Source organism: Trichoplusia ni, chromosome 17 (assembly GCF_003590095.1).
Source record: "Trichoplusia ni isolate ovarian cell line Hi5 chromosome 17, tn1, whole genome shotgun sequence".
Taxonomy (NCBI): Eukaryota; Metazoa; Arthropoda; class Insecta; order Lepidoptera; family Noctuidae; genus Trichoplusia; species Trichoplusia ni.
The window spans coordinates 253,596-271,129 of NC_039494.1; the positions used below are offsets into that span (position 1 = coordinate 253,596).

Sequence of the window (17,534 nt, forward strand, 5' to 3'; positions counted from 1 at the left end):
ACTTGGGCACTAAACAAAGCTGATAACGAGTTTTGCAGTAACAAGGCCGACTTGCTCGAGTGGAAGTGATCAATTTTCTCAACAATTTCACCGTCATCTTGAATCTTTTCAGAGGCACAAAACATTTAGCCAATTCAGCGCACAGGGGCCGACCGTGATAATAGAGCCTGTTGGCGGGGAGGGACAGTCATCACAAACATAAGCCATTAGCGTATTGTTAGCGTCTTTTCAAATGTACCCTCCATTTCGGGCTTTTTGTCGAGTATCTTTGAGTTTCAATATCAAAATACATTTCATCATAACGGAAATATGATACTGGAAGTAAACAGAGTACCGACAATCGTTATACAAGATATCATAGACTACATTGCCTTTCAATGTAATACAATGTTTAGTGAAATCATAGAATTGTCGCGTTGAATTCTATGTAGGGATATAGTAGTGTATGCCTTTATGGCAACCAGATAATCCTCGGTATTACTGTACATTAATGTGCGCTGCGGTCGTTGAGAAGGCTGGAACAGGTAAACCTGTGTAGCCGCAAACTCATGAACAGGTCGCGTGCGGCCGACAGACGATAGCGGCGTGAAGCCGGCCATTCTCCTCTGAACAAAGCTCCCCTGATCTAATCAACGCAACAATACACCTCGGATAACTCCACAATTGAGCTGGAAAATAAACCGTCCGCCACCCGTGCCAACACATCCGATATTTTAAATTACAAACAATATACGGAACGGATACAAACGAGTTTATTGTAGGCTGTGTGCGTCCGACAGCTGTTTTAGATAACGTGTGACATCCCTAGAATAAAGCTTTCACGAACGATTACACCGACAATGATGTACCCTCGTAACGTAACACGTAAACAGTTTTAAAATAATTATATGTTATTGTTATCAATAATTCAGTGGTTAGTTTTCTTTTATATGTAATGTATAGATACCACAACGTAAACACAAAGCAAGACAAGAATGAAGTTTCGACATTCATTTTTTGGACAAACAGATTATATTTTCTTTCGGAATATAGGTTTCTTATATTCAAATATGATCATAATAACTACGAATAAGAAACCTTCTTTTCTTTTTCTTCGTACCATGAATGCACAACCGTGTTTGAGATGCTTTTATATGATAAGCAACACAGAGTTCTAGGCAGTTCTATAACAATCTATCCCGCGAAACGTTTTTAAACGTCTGCTTAAACACAGAATGAAATATGGCCCCTCACGAATATAAGAAAAAGAGTTCCCATCTCCTTTTATTTATTCGCCTCAATAGCTTTGATCTTCGGCCCTTTGAAAACGCCTCTCAAGATTCACAAAATACGTTAAATAAATGGTTTTATATTAGAGTATTCAACGTCGAATAACTGGATGAAATTTAAACAAATGTACGCATTCATATTGCGATTAAAAGGCGATGACAAGGCTAATTTGCAAATTTACAAAAAAAAGGATCAAATGTTTTTAGGGACCATAATTGCATATATTAGTGAAAGCTAATGGACAGGGACTGGTGGGCAATGGGCAAAATCGTCTGTTCAATTAAATAATTTAATACACCAAAGGAAAAGATTTTGTCTCCCTCTCTTCGGCTATTCATATACATATTTTGACTGGAGCATAACCCAAAAGCGATGATATCATTCAGTAAGTTTCATTTCGACGCTAGGCAGGTAGGTAATTCATAGAAAACCACTAGACCTTCAAAATGTACAATGACTAACAAACTATAATTAAACTGATGACTCATAATGATAGATCGGACCAATAAGATCGTTCGTGGTCACGGGCAGTCGAGTCAGTCAAGTAAATTATAAGTCTAATCCGTTGTTACTTGTTACCAATGAAATTCTCAATTGGCTCACTGACGATACTGTACCGAAGATCAAACCAAACCTGTTCCTAAAACATTTAATGGAACCAATTCCCACTGAAGTTAGTTAAGCTACTGCATACCATTCAAATTTATTCCCAGACCAATGAATTCCTAAAGCGGTGTATCGATATTACCTTGCCTAGAAAGCTTTTTGTAAATTGAAAACAGGCTGAGGTTCGCAATGTCTAAATAAAGTTAGCTAAAAAGATTTGTTGAATAGTAAGTTTTATTTCAGCCTAGTTGTACCCACTAGAATACTTAATAAGGACCCTAAAACTGCGCGCTATAAGAAATAACATTCCACGTCGAAAGTTTCTTTAATTCTTCGTCCACGGCGTTTATCCATTTATTGTAAATCATAGAGCAAATTATTAAATTTGGGAGAGTAACTTCGGGAAAGCAAGCAACTTTACACAATTGAAATTGTATTCATTGACCGGATGAATGCGACATCTTTGCGAATGTGGCATTAATTTCGATAGGCTATTGTGTTATGCAATACAATCCTTCCTGTCCGTTCCGGGCTCGTGGTCTAGCGCTGTGAGATGTCCGACGTCACAAACGGGTCGAGTGTGACTGACAAGCATGCGAGATAATGCGATCGCTGCCTAAACAAAGCGACGGCGCCTGATTTAATCAACGATTCTATACGAAGATCCTATGTAAGCACCTATCCGTCGTTGACAGATATAGAAAGAGGGACGTGACGCTAATTCGTAATTAAATTCAGACGTTATAAATTATGTATACGAGTAATAAATCGAACATGGTTTGAGAGTCGAATCTTTAATTTGAATTGCCACTTTATTTACATTTTTATGAGAAAGCTCGTTAAAGTTATGCAGTACTTAAATATAAATAGGAGGGTCGCTCAGCTATTTGTGATTGTTTAAGAGGTACTTAAATGTCGACACCGAAGGATCGATATAATTTACTAGGAATCGGCTGAGCTTTGGCCAACTTTTATCTAAGTACCTCAATACAGTATGAAAATTGTAGTGTTTTGTAGGAGAAATTCTATAATTTTTTTACCTGCCGGCACAGCGTCAGTCGGTGTCATAAGCGTGCCATGATGTGTAATGTTTACGACGTCGTCAGACGGAGAGGAGCGCAATTGAGACGTTACGTTGTTTAGCGTGTGGTTCTGTGGGCCCCGTAACGAGCGCGCGCAACTTGCTTAATGCACGCGACAAATTACCCTCCGGAACACACGCGGATGGGTCCCCCTTTCCTTAATTAAAGTATTTTGTCACTTTATAAATTGACGAAAGTGTTTGTTGTTTCATGTCTAATAGCCTTCTTCCTTCAAAGCATATGGTTAGTTTTTATAAATTTGGCCTAAAAATTGCATTTATTTTTAAGTAATATAGAAATAGAAAAATATATTGACCTTGTTGTATTATCTGTCAAAACAAACAAGTATGAAAGAAATTAGTTTAAATTAACTGGTAAGCTTTAATTACTTTAACCATTAAAATTCCTGCGATTGTCTACTCAATGAATGAAAAAAAAAAATTGATCTTATGAGTGCTCAAGTGGTACATAAAAATATTCTTCAGGTGAGGAATCCATCATTGTTTCATGATGATACACTTTATACTCCAAGCATTGCATCACACGGCAAAGAATGAATGACAATTGACTAAGAAGTTGCTATTATTTGTAATTAATGTACATGATATTACTGGTGACTGGTACATGATATTAAGTCAGAATACAACTTTATAGGTACCTATACTTTTGTACTATATTAATAAATAGAAGGAACAAATCTGTACTTTTGCCCCGAGGAGACCGCTTACCTAGAATAAATTCTAAATCTTGCTAAATTTGATGAGTCAAGTATCACTTTATTTTGTGTAAAGTGATGGATAGTCAATAATTAAGACATGCTAAATTAAATATAAGTCAGGTTATAAAAATTAGTTAAGTTACCTTAACTTTTCCATGAATTATATTGTTTTCATCTATTATATCTATATTGTAATCCAATGCCAAAGTGTGGCAGTTAGGAAATCAGGTACAGTAAATACTAAATATAAAAGCAGGAAAATACAATGCCCTTAGGTAACTGCAATAATGAAATTCTTCAAAAGCACAAAATATTGTCAATGTCATAAAGAATGAAAAAAAAATATGACTAATATATTGTTTCTGCTTTTTTTTGTTACTACAGCATTCTGCCACAAGGTACGTCCAACAGAGTCTATTTGCATTCGAGGATATGTACGAAATACACTAATAACCGATTAGATAAAAACCAAATGTGACCGATAATAACAAAAACTAGGCGATTCCATAACCTTAAAACACAAATAACCACCACCACAATCAATAATAACCTCAAGAATTCTAAAAAAAATATCAAAGCTAAACAAAAGTTTCTTAAAAATAAAAGAGGTGAGTGATGTTTGTACCTTTCAATAAGCTTCCTCTACGATGACGGAATCTTCAAAAATAACATACACAACACAAACTCAGCAGTATTTAAGTCATATGAACACATGGAGTACACCAACATACACATAAATCGATCTGTTATTTTAATTTGTTTTCATTATGATTTCCCGTATCATATCGAAAATAATGCGTCCTTTCAGCCACCCACTCTCTAACCACGACATTATTCAACTCAAACGTTTTATTGTTGCAAGTGATTGTCAACACACGTTTTGTTACATCTGCGTTGGTCTTTTGAGTTTGAGATTACACAAATAAATGTTTTGTGTGCCATTCTGATGTGCATTCGCGTTGATTTATTTATTTTCTATCATTTTTTATTGAAAAACATTGGCAACATGTTATAACAACCAATACTGCTGTTTTTATTTTGTTATAAAAATCGTCAAGTTTAGAGTAAAACGATATTTTATTTTGGTATTTCATATGTTTTTCCATTAATTTAGTAAAAAGAATCAAATACTCCTACTTATGAATGTCCTTACTTAATTAATTTATTTATAATGAATAGGGCGAAAATTTTTACATTTCTGAACTGTGTTTGCATGTCAGTTGGTTCTTGGTTGTGACACTGACAGAACAGTAGATAACCTAAAAGATAGTCAGTCAATTACATCAACTTATTGAAAATAATTAATAATGATTAGTAATTTGTTTAAAAACACTGTGGCACTATGTATGCGAAGTCAAAATGCTATCAAATTTGCAGCAGCACCTCCTCGAGCCATACACACTACAAGTCCAGCAAATGACCTAATGGAATTTTTCGATGCTAAGAAAAATTGGGGAGAATCCAACATTAGAGTCGGCAGATCATGGAAAACCGATGAACTAAGAATCAAATCGAACACAGATTTACACAAGCTGTGGTATGTTTTGTTAAAAGAACGCAACATGCTCTACACAATGGAGCATGAATGTAATGACAAAATGAGACTGTTTCCTAATCCTGAACGAATCGACAAAGTTCAAGAATCCATGAATAACATTGAAACAGTCATAAGGGAGCGTAATGTAGCATACTATCAACTCGAAACTGGTGAAACTAGAGAGCGGCCTGTAGAAGATGTTGTGAACCTCTTTGGGTTGCCAGACAAACACAAGAAGTCAGAATATTACTTACCTAAACATATGAACAAACGTTGGGTGCGACCATACCTCGAAAATGGCTTTATCAACAGTACTGCTGTGAAAAAATTCTACAGAATGTACAAAGAGAAAGAGTACAATATTGAAAGAAAAGCTCGCAACAGAGACTTCAACCACGTACAGCATCTACTGAAGAGATTCCCCGACATGGACATGGAGAAACTAAAAGCAGAATACCCAAATGTAGATATTGAGAAAGCCAAGCGCTCAAAGAAAGCCAGGGGACATTTTATGCCAAAATACTAAACAAACTGTAGTGTAATTCTATTTTTATTTTCCTTATTATTAGGTAAATAACATTAAAAATAATAGAAACAAAATATGGAGTATCATTATTTGTTCTTCTGGAAATACTGGTAAATGGTTGACATGTGACCAAAAAAGATCAAAAGAAAAAAAAAAAACAAGCATTATTTAACAGTAAAATATATATGTATACAAATCTAAGTTTACTTTTTACAGCTGTCTTAAAATAATAATTTCTAAGCATGGCTTCATTACGGAACAGCAGAACAATACCTACTTAAAATATAATCTCATGTTGAGATTTACTATGCTACTTTAGAGAGTCATAAAAATCAATTTTGGTCCAGATAATTATACATCTAATTTTAAACTTATGTTAACAAATTCAGTTCACAGTTCAGTCTAGCTATAACAAGCCTGCATTTTCAAAAATACGCAGAGCCTCTGGCACCCCTACACTTTTCAAACTCTGAAAAGCTAAATGTAATTCATTAATATTTTTGAGAATAGATTTATATTTTTTTATTATATGCTCTGTGACTGCGTAAGAACCATATTCTTGCTTGTTTTGTGAAGAACTGTGATTAAGAGCTTGTTCGTTTAATTTGTCCCATGTTTCCTTTACAGAATGAATATCATATGTATCTATATATGCTTCTAGAGTTATGTATAAAGTATGAATAACATGATTTATACTTGGCTCAGACTCATTTTGTAACAATTCCAAATTTATTTTTCCATATTCTCTATTCTCTGATGTACTTTCAAGAGTCCAGCTCGTACATTTTTTTATCAAATAGTTTAGGACTTTTTTAATTTTCTTAGGCTTGGGAAACAGTCTTTCAGACAGTATGATTTGATTATTATCTTTTGGATATTTCTCCCATTGAGAATTATTGATAAATTGAATTAATATACTAATTATACAGTCATTGTCTGTTAAGAGTAATCTTTGTGCATGCATGACTCCTAAAATGTGTTTCATGTAAGAAGGTTCAATTGTTTCTATTATCCTGATGATGGAGCTATGAGGCATATCTGAAAATAGAAAAGAAGACTACTATATTAAAAAATCGGCTAACTTATTTGATACTACATTGAATTGATAATGATTGATAGTGGAAGTAATTGTAAATTTAAAAAAAATTACCAACCTGAGATCATTTTATAAAACTCTCTGCCTAACACTGTACTATATTTGGCGACGTTTGGATAGTTCATATTAGAGTCCGTTTCACAGATGTAAAATGTTTGTACCATTATGTTCAACCACACCTGAAAACCAAAAATTAATTACTATTAATTTTATACAAGCGAAAGTTTGTATGTATGGATGTTTGTTCCTCTTTCACGCAAAAACCACTTCACGGATTTTGACGAAACTCGAAACACAGTTAATTTTTAACCAGGATTATACAGGATAGTTTTTAACCCGAATTTATATTCCCCTGAGATCATTGTCTGAATCAGTTATTAAAAAAAATAGTTAACAAATTTCGTACTTACAGTCATAGTCCTCAACATTGAATCTGGATATTCAAGATGAACCATATATGCAAAGAGTCTAAGTATTTGTCTGCAAGTGGTTGTCACAGCTCCAGTTAGTAGCACACAATCTCCCCATAAAACAAACGCCATTAGGGGTTTATGGGATCTCATAAGATGACGACACACATTACCTGAGGTATACCTGAAATAGAAGGAATAGTTAGTTATTTTATGGTGATTCATTGTAGAGCAATGTTACTATCTAAGGCTGTCAATTTCATTTAAAATTGTAGAGTAGCAATTGACTGTATTTTGTCACTTAGCTCAGAAAAAACTATATTTAGGGCAGGGTAGAGGGACAAACAATTGGCATACTGAAATACCTTTTTTAATTATGGCTTCTTATTGGCTAATTACTATCTCTTAAGATTAACAAATAGATGTGTGAAGATACTTGATTTGAGTTATATGCGAAGAATTTTTTTTTCTGGTTGTAGTTTAGGTTATTTGTAAAATAATATTAATAATACTATCACTTATCAGCAACAGGTTAGTTACAATAATCCAATTTACCAAGTGCCTACATTTTCTGAGGAATTGTTATTAAGTTTGTTTATTTAAACTACACTTAGTGTTAAGCTATTTCCTTAGCTAATGCCATAATAATTGCTCACTCAATGAGATTATGTGTTTTGGAAATCTGTGTAAGCAAATTTCTATTGCTGATGTAGCCTTTAAAATAAATACTTTACCTTGAATTCCAAATAGCAAGATCAAACTGCAACAGTTCAATGACACTTTCAAGAACTGCCATCAATCTCTCTATTCTGTCATGTCTATCAAGGAGTTCAAATATCTCAAACCTCTCTTTCTGCCAATGCATACCTCTGACACTCTGTTGCATTTCCATTGGAATATTTTCATTCTTATCAACTAAAGGGCCATCAATACTATTATTACTGATTTCATATTCCAGCCTGTTTATACAGTACTTAACAATACCCTTGCTGCATTCATATTCTGTTCTATTTGTGAATGTTTTTTCTTTTAAATCCATGGGTGAGGTCAGGAATTTGTTATAACAGGCTCTTAGAGGTTTGTCAATACAAGGAGGATGTGTACTAAAGTTTTGTGATAAGATTTGTTGGCATTTGTCTATGATATCTGGTACTGAATGTTCACAGAAGTCATCATCATGTGCATTCTGTAATGTGATAATGTAATATTTTAGTATAAACATGTCTCGCAAAGTATTAAATACATAATATATTTTGTTTTATAAAAGGTAGAAAATCAATATTTACCAACATAATTTCAACAACACCCATAAGAACATTTGCAGACAAGTACTGATTAGGGGTGATGCACATTTGACAAACTTCCAATCCTTCGCTCCAAGCATTATTTTTTATTTCTATCATAAATGATTCTGTAGCATATGGTGGCATCTGCTTGAAATTGGCCTGGAAATTAAAATAATTGCTTTAATAATTACTAAGGATTAGATCAGCTGCCAAAATTAGACGTTAACTCAGTATGATTTTACTAATAAGAAAACAAAACAAATAAGAAACTATACAATGAAAACAAAATAAATATTTTTATGACACTTTAGATTAACTGGTTGTTAGTGAGTTTACTTCGGGATTCCAAGTTATTATGAAAATTAGTTGGTATTTAATAATCGCATACCAATAAGTAAAGCACAGAGAACCTATAAGAATGTACTTCAATAAAAATACACGCCGATTAAATGTCCTACAGCCGTTTTAAAAAAAATAAGAGGAAAAATCAAATTACGCAGTTAGAAACTCTGTACTTACTGCTTTTTCTTCATGCTTACAACGAGCGGTTTTTAAACATGACGGCGAATATAATAGAAGCAGTCTAGTGTTGAGGTCAAAGTAAGCTCTACTTGTGACTTGTTTACAAGCTTCGATGAAATTCTTTTTCTTCTTTGCCTTTAGCTCATCTTCTTCGGTTTTAGCAACTTTAGCACGTCTCACAGATAAATCTTGGGTGTCACTTTCCCGCTTTAAGTTTTTAGTGTTTTGTGCAGCCAGTTTTGGTTTCTTCTTTTTGGGACTCATGGTTAAGGTATTGGGCAAAAGTATGTACTACAAACCTATGACTACTTAAATCTATTAAATTGTTTGTTAGACAATACTTATCCGGTAATCAAACCAAGTTGGAAAATACGTTATTATGGTATATGTTCGCACTTTATTTCGCAGCTTTGACAATAACAAACTGACAAACACTTTTGACGTTTTAAAGTCAAGTAAGTTAATGTTGCTACACGAAAATGTTTTTACGTTAAAATACTTGAAACTATAAAATTACATTAAATACTCATTGTATTACGTCACACAAATTTTTTCTCACGCACTATAAAGCTGATTTACACCTGTAACGTGTCACAAGGCTCATTTGAACATCAGCGTCACAGCCTGTGGCCTGGTCTTTGCTGAACTGAGCCTGTTTGACACAGTCGTAAGGCACAGGATACCTTATTTTGTATTATTCCTTAGCCATCGTCTCGAAATTTGTCATTTTATTTTTGTAAATAAATGCCTGTCTTTAAAATCAAGATAAACGTACTTATTATTTACTTTCTTCTTCTTTTAATAATATTTTTATGACGCGGTATACGCTCTGCGCTTCTGTTGCATAACATATTGTCATTGATATTCTTAACTTGAAAACTGAGAATTTATTAGTTCAAACCAATAAATCGGCTTAAAATAAAATAAAGTTATAACTAAAACTACCGGTCTATGCTTCGTTCATATTCCACGCGTGACTCAATAGAGCTGATGCCTGTCACGCCAGCAGCGGCTAGCAGGATTGTCAGAAAGAGTTACGGCGGCTATGGTATGGAGGGAACATGGGTGGGTTTTAGTCAAAGACAAAGGATTCTTTCCGCTAAACCCAAAGGGGAAGGTGTCATTAATTTCATGATTTCCCATCCCAAACAAAAAAGGTGTTGGAGTTATAATGTCTTGGTCGTAGGTAAATTTTCGTAATTGTTTCGATAGATGCAATAAATTATAAATCAATAAAAATTCAGCCTTTTTTTACGGAATTTCCAAGGTCAAAGGTAAAAACAAACTTCGTGAACCTACGCAATTTCATTGTAACGTTTGGCTGCGTACCCAGTGTCGAATATTGAAAAATATTGATTCATAGTTTGCCGCAACCGTAGTGTACAAGTTCACGATTGCACTTTACTCTTGCAGAGTTGACCGTCGCTATAAAACCACAACACTTGAGGCACAGGCATCAGTTCCGTAAGGATCATTAGTAGACCACCACGGCACCTCCTCCACAAATATGGCTTTTGTATTCAAGGTACATATTATTTTTTACAATTGTATTAAATAGAAGTAAAGAAAACTAGTTTTCGCAGAAAATAAAAAAGTGCTCGGGCTCTCCCCTATCGGGTAAAGGTTCTTGTTGTTTAATTGTGTGACAGTGTTACTCGGGCGCAGCTTTCGTCAGTATTGTCATTTTGATGATGCTTGACGGAGATAAAATTACATAAAAGTATTTAACTAGCGTATTTGATTTTGATTTAAGAGATTTTGCCGAAAAACACTTAATTTGGTTATCAGATTCGCGGTCCACGGCGGGTATGTGCTTCTTTTAAGTTTGACCATACCGTTTGGTCATCTATCTCCAATATTATACAACTTTCATGCATGATGTACGTAACGGAACTTCTCCTAAGCCGCTCGACCGATTGTCATGAAGATTTATTTTGTGTGCATATTGGTTAGGTGTGAGAATCGGTAGACATCTTTTATTAATTACCGTGTGGTTTTGTTCATTCGTATGTAATGTTTCTTCCTCAACCATAGCAAAACAACGTTTGCTAGGTCAGCTAGATCCTAAGCTCTTACACCTAGACCTTATAAAAAAAGGATTTGGTTGGTAAAAATGTGGCTCCTAACGAATAGTCAAAAATAGAATTGCCTAATAACCCGCTATTGCCATAACAAACAAAATTAGCCTACTTGATTGACCGTAAAAAAACCACTGGTCTCACTTTCTTCGTGGTCGATTATGTTTCATTGTCATTGTTGAGTAACGAAATATAAGCTATTGACCGTGAAGGCCGTTGCCTTTATTATTTGGACTACAGTACTGGACCCGACAAAAAGTACTCTTGAACTTTGTAGAAATGTGAAACTTTAGAAAAGTTTTCCTTTATCTATCGATTTAATTCTGTTTATTACTGGGAAAACTAGATTATGATTGATTGTGTCACTTTCAGTTCCTCACGCCGATAGCGTTTGCAACAGTAGTGCTATCAGGGAAGGCGCCGCCTGGTGGATACTCGTATAGTCGCTTCAGTGGGCCAGTCAGCGGTCAAATCGTAGAGGTTCAAGTGCCTGCTGCACAAGGTGTACCAGCCCAACAACATGCCGACTATGGGTACGATCACCAAACAGGACAAATTCACCCAGACACAGCCAAATACGCCCATCTGAAGACTGTTGATTATGTTGTAAGTAGCTTTTGCGACTTTTAACAGAGATCCTACTTACTACTACTATTAAGAGAGAACTTACAAACAAATGCTAAACATGGTATTAAGAAATCAGATTACTTAATAGCACGCCTTTTAAATTCAAACAGTTTCACTGATTCAGATTCTTTTCTTCACTTTAGGCTAAACCAGACTACCAGTACTCCTATGGCGTAGAAGACCCTCACACGGGCAATCTTCAGAACCACAAAGAGCATCGCGACGGTGACGTCGTTCGAGGAGAATACTCCTTGGTTGAACCCGATGGCTCAATTCGTCTTGTACGGTATACTGCTGATCCCAAGAATGGTTTTCAGGTAATGTTTCAAGTATACATTCTATTTCTTTTTGTGTTTTGTAAGGGAAACTCAAACTCATTTAAGCTTTCGAAGTCGTATAATCTACAGTATACTTAAAGAAGACGATGTAAGTGAATAGATGTTCAAAATTAAGTTTGTGTTGTTTTGCAGGCTACAGTACACAAGAAAGCTGGAGGCCAACAACAACAGCCTGTGCACTATGGACACCCGAAGCAAGAAGATGACTCCAGAGAATACTAGTCTCAATGTTATTTAGTTAAGTGTTTTGTAGATTGTTGATTATTTATTAGTGTTTTGATAAATAAAAGAAGGAATAAAATCACTTGTTATATAATTTAAAAAATCAAAATATTAGGTGAAGCAGACTTACAAACCGAAAATATTCCAATTGGATGCTAGAATGTTCCCAAATTTATTTAAAAAGACGCGAAATGATTTCTGATGAAAAAGGCATAACGATAGTATGTGTCTTTTCACTAGAAATCGTTTGAAGAGTTTGTAAATATCTGAGCTGAAAAGCAAAATCTTTGTGTTAGTGTTTGCGTAACATAAGCTAGTTTTACATAGGCATGGATTTATAGTGTGATTCGAAGTATATTGTCTCCCAACCTGCATGCATAATGGATTATCCATTAACATTTTTGTTGCTTTCTGTAGGTTCTTAGTGGCTTCTATTTCGGATTTGGCTACAATAATTTTTGCGTTCGCTAATCTTGATGACTCTGCTTCTGTAGCCATTGCTTTCTGCAACTGAAGAGGCAGGCTAATATCTTTACTGAAAGAAAATGCATGCATGTGTCTTTAGTATTTTCTACTTTACTGTACTATCCAAATACCAGAGTTTGGGAATTTGGTACAACTGGAAAATGACTCAAGCATAGCTAGGATCAAAGGCGAAATGTTTAGTTCAAATAATTGTTACTTACACTTCAACCCTAACGATCTTGACTCCCCAGTCTCCTGTTAGGTTGTTCATTTGTTGAAATACTTGATTGCTCACTGCTGGTCTATCAGTCAAGATTTCAGCCAATTTCCTGTTTCCAAGAGCATTACGAAGTGTTGTAGCTGCTAGAAATTGTGTTGCGATTCTAAAAAAAAGGAATGCAGGTGACGATTGTGCTAGTTAAGATTAATATTAATATTATTGTGCTGATAAATAAATAAATATTCAGAGAGTTTGGAGGATATCGACCTACCTGTAATCAGCAACATTGAGAACTGCCCAAACTGGATCCCAGATTTTGTAATACACAACCGCGTCCACAGAAACAGTCAAAGAATCTTTTGTTAATGCCTGTTAGGGTGAATAGGGTGGTAGGACTTAATCAATAAGTTATTTATGGAAATTAATAATACCTATGCCAGATGGGAAAAATAGGTATATATCTTACTTCTTGCGGAGGTACAGCATAACACATGATTCGAAGATCAGTATATTTTACAGTATCCACACATGGTAGAAAATACACGAGACCAGGCCCAAAGGCTTTGTTCTTTCGAACCTTCCCATTTCGCAATATTATTGCACGTTCAAACTGCCTTACAGCCTGCGTAAACAGAAATGTTAAGGTAAAGACATATTCAATTTGTTGAAAGTATTTAGATATTGGCGAAAAATAAAGAAACCTCTGCATTATTGCCGTATTCGACTTAAGTAACATTAAGTTCAAATATGTTTGGAGTACTGAGATTGATAAAAGAACTTACCACAAAAACGGTGAACAATGAAATCGGAAATAATATGATAACAAAAAACAAAGACATAAACACTAGGAATCGTTCAATGCATGTGTCTTTTGCTGAAAAATAAATAGACAGTAATCAGCTAGATACTAATAACACTTCTAGATACTTAAGATACGCATAAAATCAAGCGTTGTACGATGAACATCAGCTCAGCAGAACCGTTGAACATACTGTTAGATTGCATAGACTTGTTTAAATTGAAGTTTTTATTAATTTGCTTTGCTTCCTCAGCAGGTCCACTCCTTTCACCATCATCCGATATTAACAATTTGTTTTGTCTTGTAGTGCTATGGCTTCCTGACGTCGCTGGCATATTATATTATAATACTGTTTATGCATATTATATTAAAAGGCTGCATCACTTATGTATGTGTATATGACAAGACTAGTGATAGATTATGCCAAACAGTTGCTATGTGTTAGTCTAGAGGAATGTATACAAAAGAGTATGTATATAAAAATGTGTTTATGTATATAAAAATGTTTTGGTCTATACGTATATCTCGATACGTATAGACCAAAACATTTTTGGTCACCAAGTAAACAACTAAACTACAAGTATATGGCACCAAGTACAAGGTAAGGCTCGTTTCCAACAATATTAAAAATAGACTTACTTTTAAAAATTAGTCATAGTTCCTTTAGTGTTTAAATTCACCGTTCCAGGAATGTCGATCGGGAAAGGGAAAACGATTGACGTGGGTTGTTGCGAAGCAATAAAGTTTAATGTTTGTAAGTATCTGAGCTGGAGTAAACAAGAGAAGTTGTATTACAGAACTCATTGGGATTCATGAAATTTAACTCTCCGTAAGACTCCAACTTATTGCTTGAGTGCAGCATGGTGCGTTTTAGCAGTATGTTAAAGTCGTACGGAGTCCTGACGATTAACGAAAGTAATTAAGTAGTCAAATATAAGAAAGCGGCCGTAGCGTAATAGAATAGCTAGTGAGGAGTTCTTCAATGAAGATACATTAATCCTACAAATATTATAAATGTGAAAGTTTGTTTGAAAGGATAGATGTTTGTTACTCTTTTACGCAAAAACTACTCAACGGATTTGGATGAAATTTGGTCAGCAAATATTTTATATCTTAGATTTACACATGTATAGGATTTTTATCTCGATTTTATGTACCCGCTGGGAACTTCTTATTAAACTAATATAAAACATGAGACCTACGTCCGGCCGCGTTTTGCGATAGTCTGGGTTCATTACATTGAAATGGTACAGTAGGTGTATTCACCAGCATTATATGCGGATTTTCCATCATAATGTTTGACGCTTCCTTAAGATTTTCCGCTGCTTTTATTTCACCTTCAGCTTCTATTACTTTCGCTTTAGCTATCCGCGTCCCCTCGGCTTCAGCCGCCATTGCTTTTTGGAGCTCATATGGTAAAAACACATCTTTCCTAAAAAAACATTTGCATGCTTAATATAAAGATTTTTTTTACTTATTTACAAAGAGAATGTCTCTGTACATTTCAACTCGTTCCATCGTTACACCCCACGCTTCCGTAGTTTTATCGATTTCTGACCTGCAATTGAAACTTATCGATTCCCTACTCGTCAATAAATTAGTTAACGTATTCTGTCCAAGTATATTTCTCAAAGTAGCAATCGTTATTAATTCAGTAGCGTACCTGAAAGAGGACAGGAAAAATCACTGAAGAAATAAAGCAAAGTAATTTTGTAACTATTTAGAAATGATTAAACAATTTACTGGTGAGATTGGATGTTTAGTAAGCAAAGAAGCGGTTCCGATACGTGGTAATAGACGACCGCATCAACTGTAACCGTTACAGAATCTTTTGTTAGAATCTGAAACAATCAAAATGCTTAGTGGGTAACTTTTGTAAGTCACTATATTACATAAATAATTTGCAATAAAATATTATTGCGACTATAGTCTCAAATTGAGATGCTCCCTTAAAATACTTCGACATTTTATTTGTTCAAAGAAATGTTACTATAACTATACATAATACATCTGATTAATAGCAACAGACTATAATAGCCCTAGTGCTTGGCACAGTCTCCTCCAATATAGGGAAGGTTTGTGCATCGATGTGCATGCTCACTATAATTTAAGATTCGAATATTACGAATTAAATTTCCTGACGATGTTTTCCTCCATGGTCTGTCAATGGCGCCTTAGAAAAATTAAGGAATCTACTTATATTTTAACGTGAAAATAACATTGTATTTCATTTAAGTTGAGGCAAAGTTAATTGTAAAATTTTCATTGTTGGTGATAAAAAAGACATACTTCTTGGTGTGGCAGATTAAAAGATTGAGTTCTTAGGTCGATTAGTTGTATATCGTCGGTGCAGGGTATGATCCAAATTATTCCCGGCCCAGCTGGCGAGTCCGATCGCACTTTACCAAAGCGTAGGATAACGGCCCTTTTGTATTGCTTGACCACCTATGCGCATAAATTAAGAAAATATTAATAATTGTTACGATTCAAATAATAGAACAAAGTAGAATTAATCTAAGTATGAATTAAACTAAGAGACCTTTTTTTTGTTAAGGCGGGGGAATCCTCATGGACACCCACTCCTTTGGGGGAGGAAATGGGTAGTGTCAGACTCTTACAGACCAAACCTGAACTGCCGTGTTACGTCATCCACGTTTATGTGTCGGTGTATGCGTTGCAATCCTTCATACAGAAACTAGGAGACCTGCCACCATCTAAACTGAGAGTTATGACACAAACGATTTCTATCTAAAAACAAGCAATCGGCAACATTTGCTACGGTAATTTTGATTTGTAAACAATTTCGGTTGTAAATAGGATTTAATATAATTATGTATAATAATTCACAACTTTTACTAAATAGCTTAATAAAAAAAAGCTTCTACTATGTAATCAAGAAACCACTACCAAGCCAAACCCACTGTGCGCGTCGTGCCGCGGGTTCGATCCCCGCGTAGGACAAGCATTTGTGTGATCCACGAATGCTTGTTCTGAGTCTGTCATTGTGCATGTGATTTGTATGTTTGTGAAACACCCCGCGACACAAGGAATTAAATTCCTTACTGCGGGAATCGTTTTCTTTTAAATCTAAATACATACATAATATAGATACATTTCACCCAGACACAGGCCAAATGATCGTGTTCATCACACAAACATTTGTCCTGGATGGAATCGAACCCCTAAAACCAAACGAAACAACTTCGGCGTAGAAGCCATGGTCACTAACCACTAGACAAACAGGCCAGCCAAATTTATTTATATTTAGCCCATAACTTTATTTAATTTTGAAAGCTGGCATAATATATACAAAACTGATATACTTAAAGGTATATTTAAACTGCAGATATAGTTAGGCACTTACCCGAAAACAGCCAATCAAGACCAATGGAAACGCAATTATCGCTATAAGAGCAAGGACACGAAACATTTTTTCTTTAAAGTTTTCTTTTTTAACCTCTATAACAAATTAAACAATACAAATACAAATGCACTTATTTAAGAAAACTCACTATATCAGTCTACAATAGGTACCTGTTGTATCAAACTTAGGCATATCATCCATTATAGAGGGCCTCATGATGTCATAAAATAAAACAGGAATATTAGTATACAATAAATATTTTAAACAAAAACCTGGATCTAAAATGTGTGTATAATACCGAAATTATGTCAGCATGACAGTAAGTCCAAAGTCAAACACAGTGAATGAATTTTATTAAAACTGCATTCA

The 17,534-nt window shown here is 34.8% G+C and overlaps 4 protein-coding genes across 7 annotated transcripts; 2 read left to right on the top strand and 2 right to left on the bottom strand.

The window, feature by feature from the left end:
* Nucleotides 1–4,924: 4,924 nt before the first annotated feature.
* Nucleotides 4,925–5,812, top strand: LOC113502576 (39S ribosomal protein L47, mitochondrial-like). Its single transcript, XM_026884194.1, has one exon. It carries the CDS (start codon nt 4,983–4,985, stop codon nt 5,736–5,738), a length of 756 nt encoding a protein of 251 aa, XP_026739995.1. The 5' UTR covers nt 4,925–4,982; the 3' UTR covers nt 5,739–5,812.
* LOC113502571 lies at nt 5,718–9,482 on the bottom strand. The gene is made up of 6 exons (XM_026884186.1): nt 9,050–9,482; nt 8,531–8,689; nt 7,979–8,430; nt 7,245–7,428; nt 6,893–7,013; nt 5,718–6,776 (listed from the first exon to the last, which is right to left on the bottom strand). The coding sequence occupies exons 1-6, from the start codon at nt 9,314–9,316 to the stop codon at nt 6,145–6,147; spliced, it is 1,815 nt and encodes a 604-aa protein (XP_026739987.1). The 5' UTR covers nt 9,317–9,482; the 3' UTR covers nt 5,718–6,144.
* An 810-nt stretch (nt 9,483–10,292) lies between these two features.
* Nucleotides 10,293–12,399, top strand: LOC113502583 (cuticle protein 8-like). The gene is made up of 4 exons (XM_026884201.1): nt 10,293–10,577; nt 11,503–11,736; nt 11,901–12,074; nt 12,228–12,399. The coding sequence occupies exons 1-4, from the start codon at nt 10,560–10,562 to the stop codon at nt 12,315–12,317; spliced, it is 516 nt and encodes a 171-aa protein (XP_026740002.1). The 5' UTR covers nt 10,293–10,559; the 3' UTR covers nt 12,318–12,399.
* Nucleotides 12,400–12,411: 12 nt separating this feature from the next.
* Nucleotides 12,412–17,518, bottom strand: LOC113502575 (erythrocyte band 7 integral membrane protein-like). Of its 4 annotated transcripts, XR_003401368.1 has the most exons (13): nt 17,336–17,518; nt 17,166–17,260; nt 16,091–16,246; nt 15,545–15,642; nt 15,303–15,464; nt 15,068–15,233; nt 14,441–14,568; nt 13,785–13,876; nt 13,469–13,624; nt 13,274–13,371; nt 13,004–13,165; nt 12,687–12,852; nt 12,423–12,588 (listed from the first exon to the last, which is right to left on the bottom strand). XR_003401368.1 is itself a non-coding variant. In XM_026884192.1 (7 exons), exons 1-7 carry the CDS (start codon nt 14,134–14,136, stop codon nt 12,490–12,492), a joined length of 915 nt encoding a protein of 304 aa, XP_026739993.1. In that variant the 5' UTR covers nt 14,137–14,240; the 3' UTR covers nt 12,412–12,489. The 4 variants fall into 4 exon arrangements, 2 of the variants coding, with proteins under 2 accessions (XP_026739993.1, XP_026739994.1); XM_026884192.1 differs by lacking the exons at nt 14,441–14,568; nt 15,068–15,233; nt 15,303–15,464; ... (2 more) ...; nt 17,166–17,260; nt 17,336–17,518 and adding an exon at nt 13,995–14,240 and having other exon boundaries at nt 12,412–12,588; XM_026884193.1 differs by lacking the exons at nt 14,441–14,568; nt 15,068–15,233; nt 15,303–15,464; ... (2 more) ...; nt 17,166–17,260; nt 17,336–17,518 and adding an exon at nt 13,960–13,977 and having other exon boundaries at nt 12,412–12,588.
* Nucleotides 17,519–17,534: the final 16 nt, after the last annotated feature.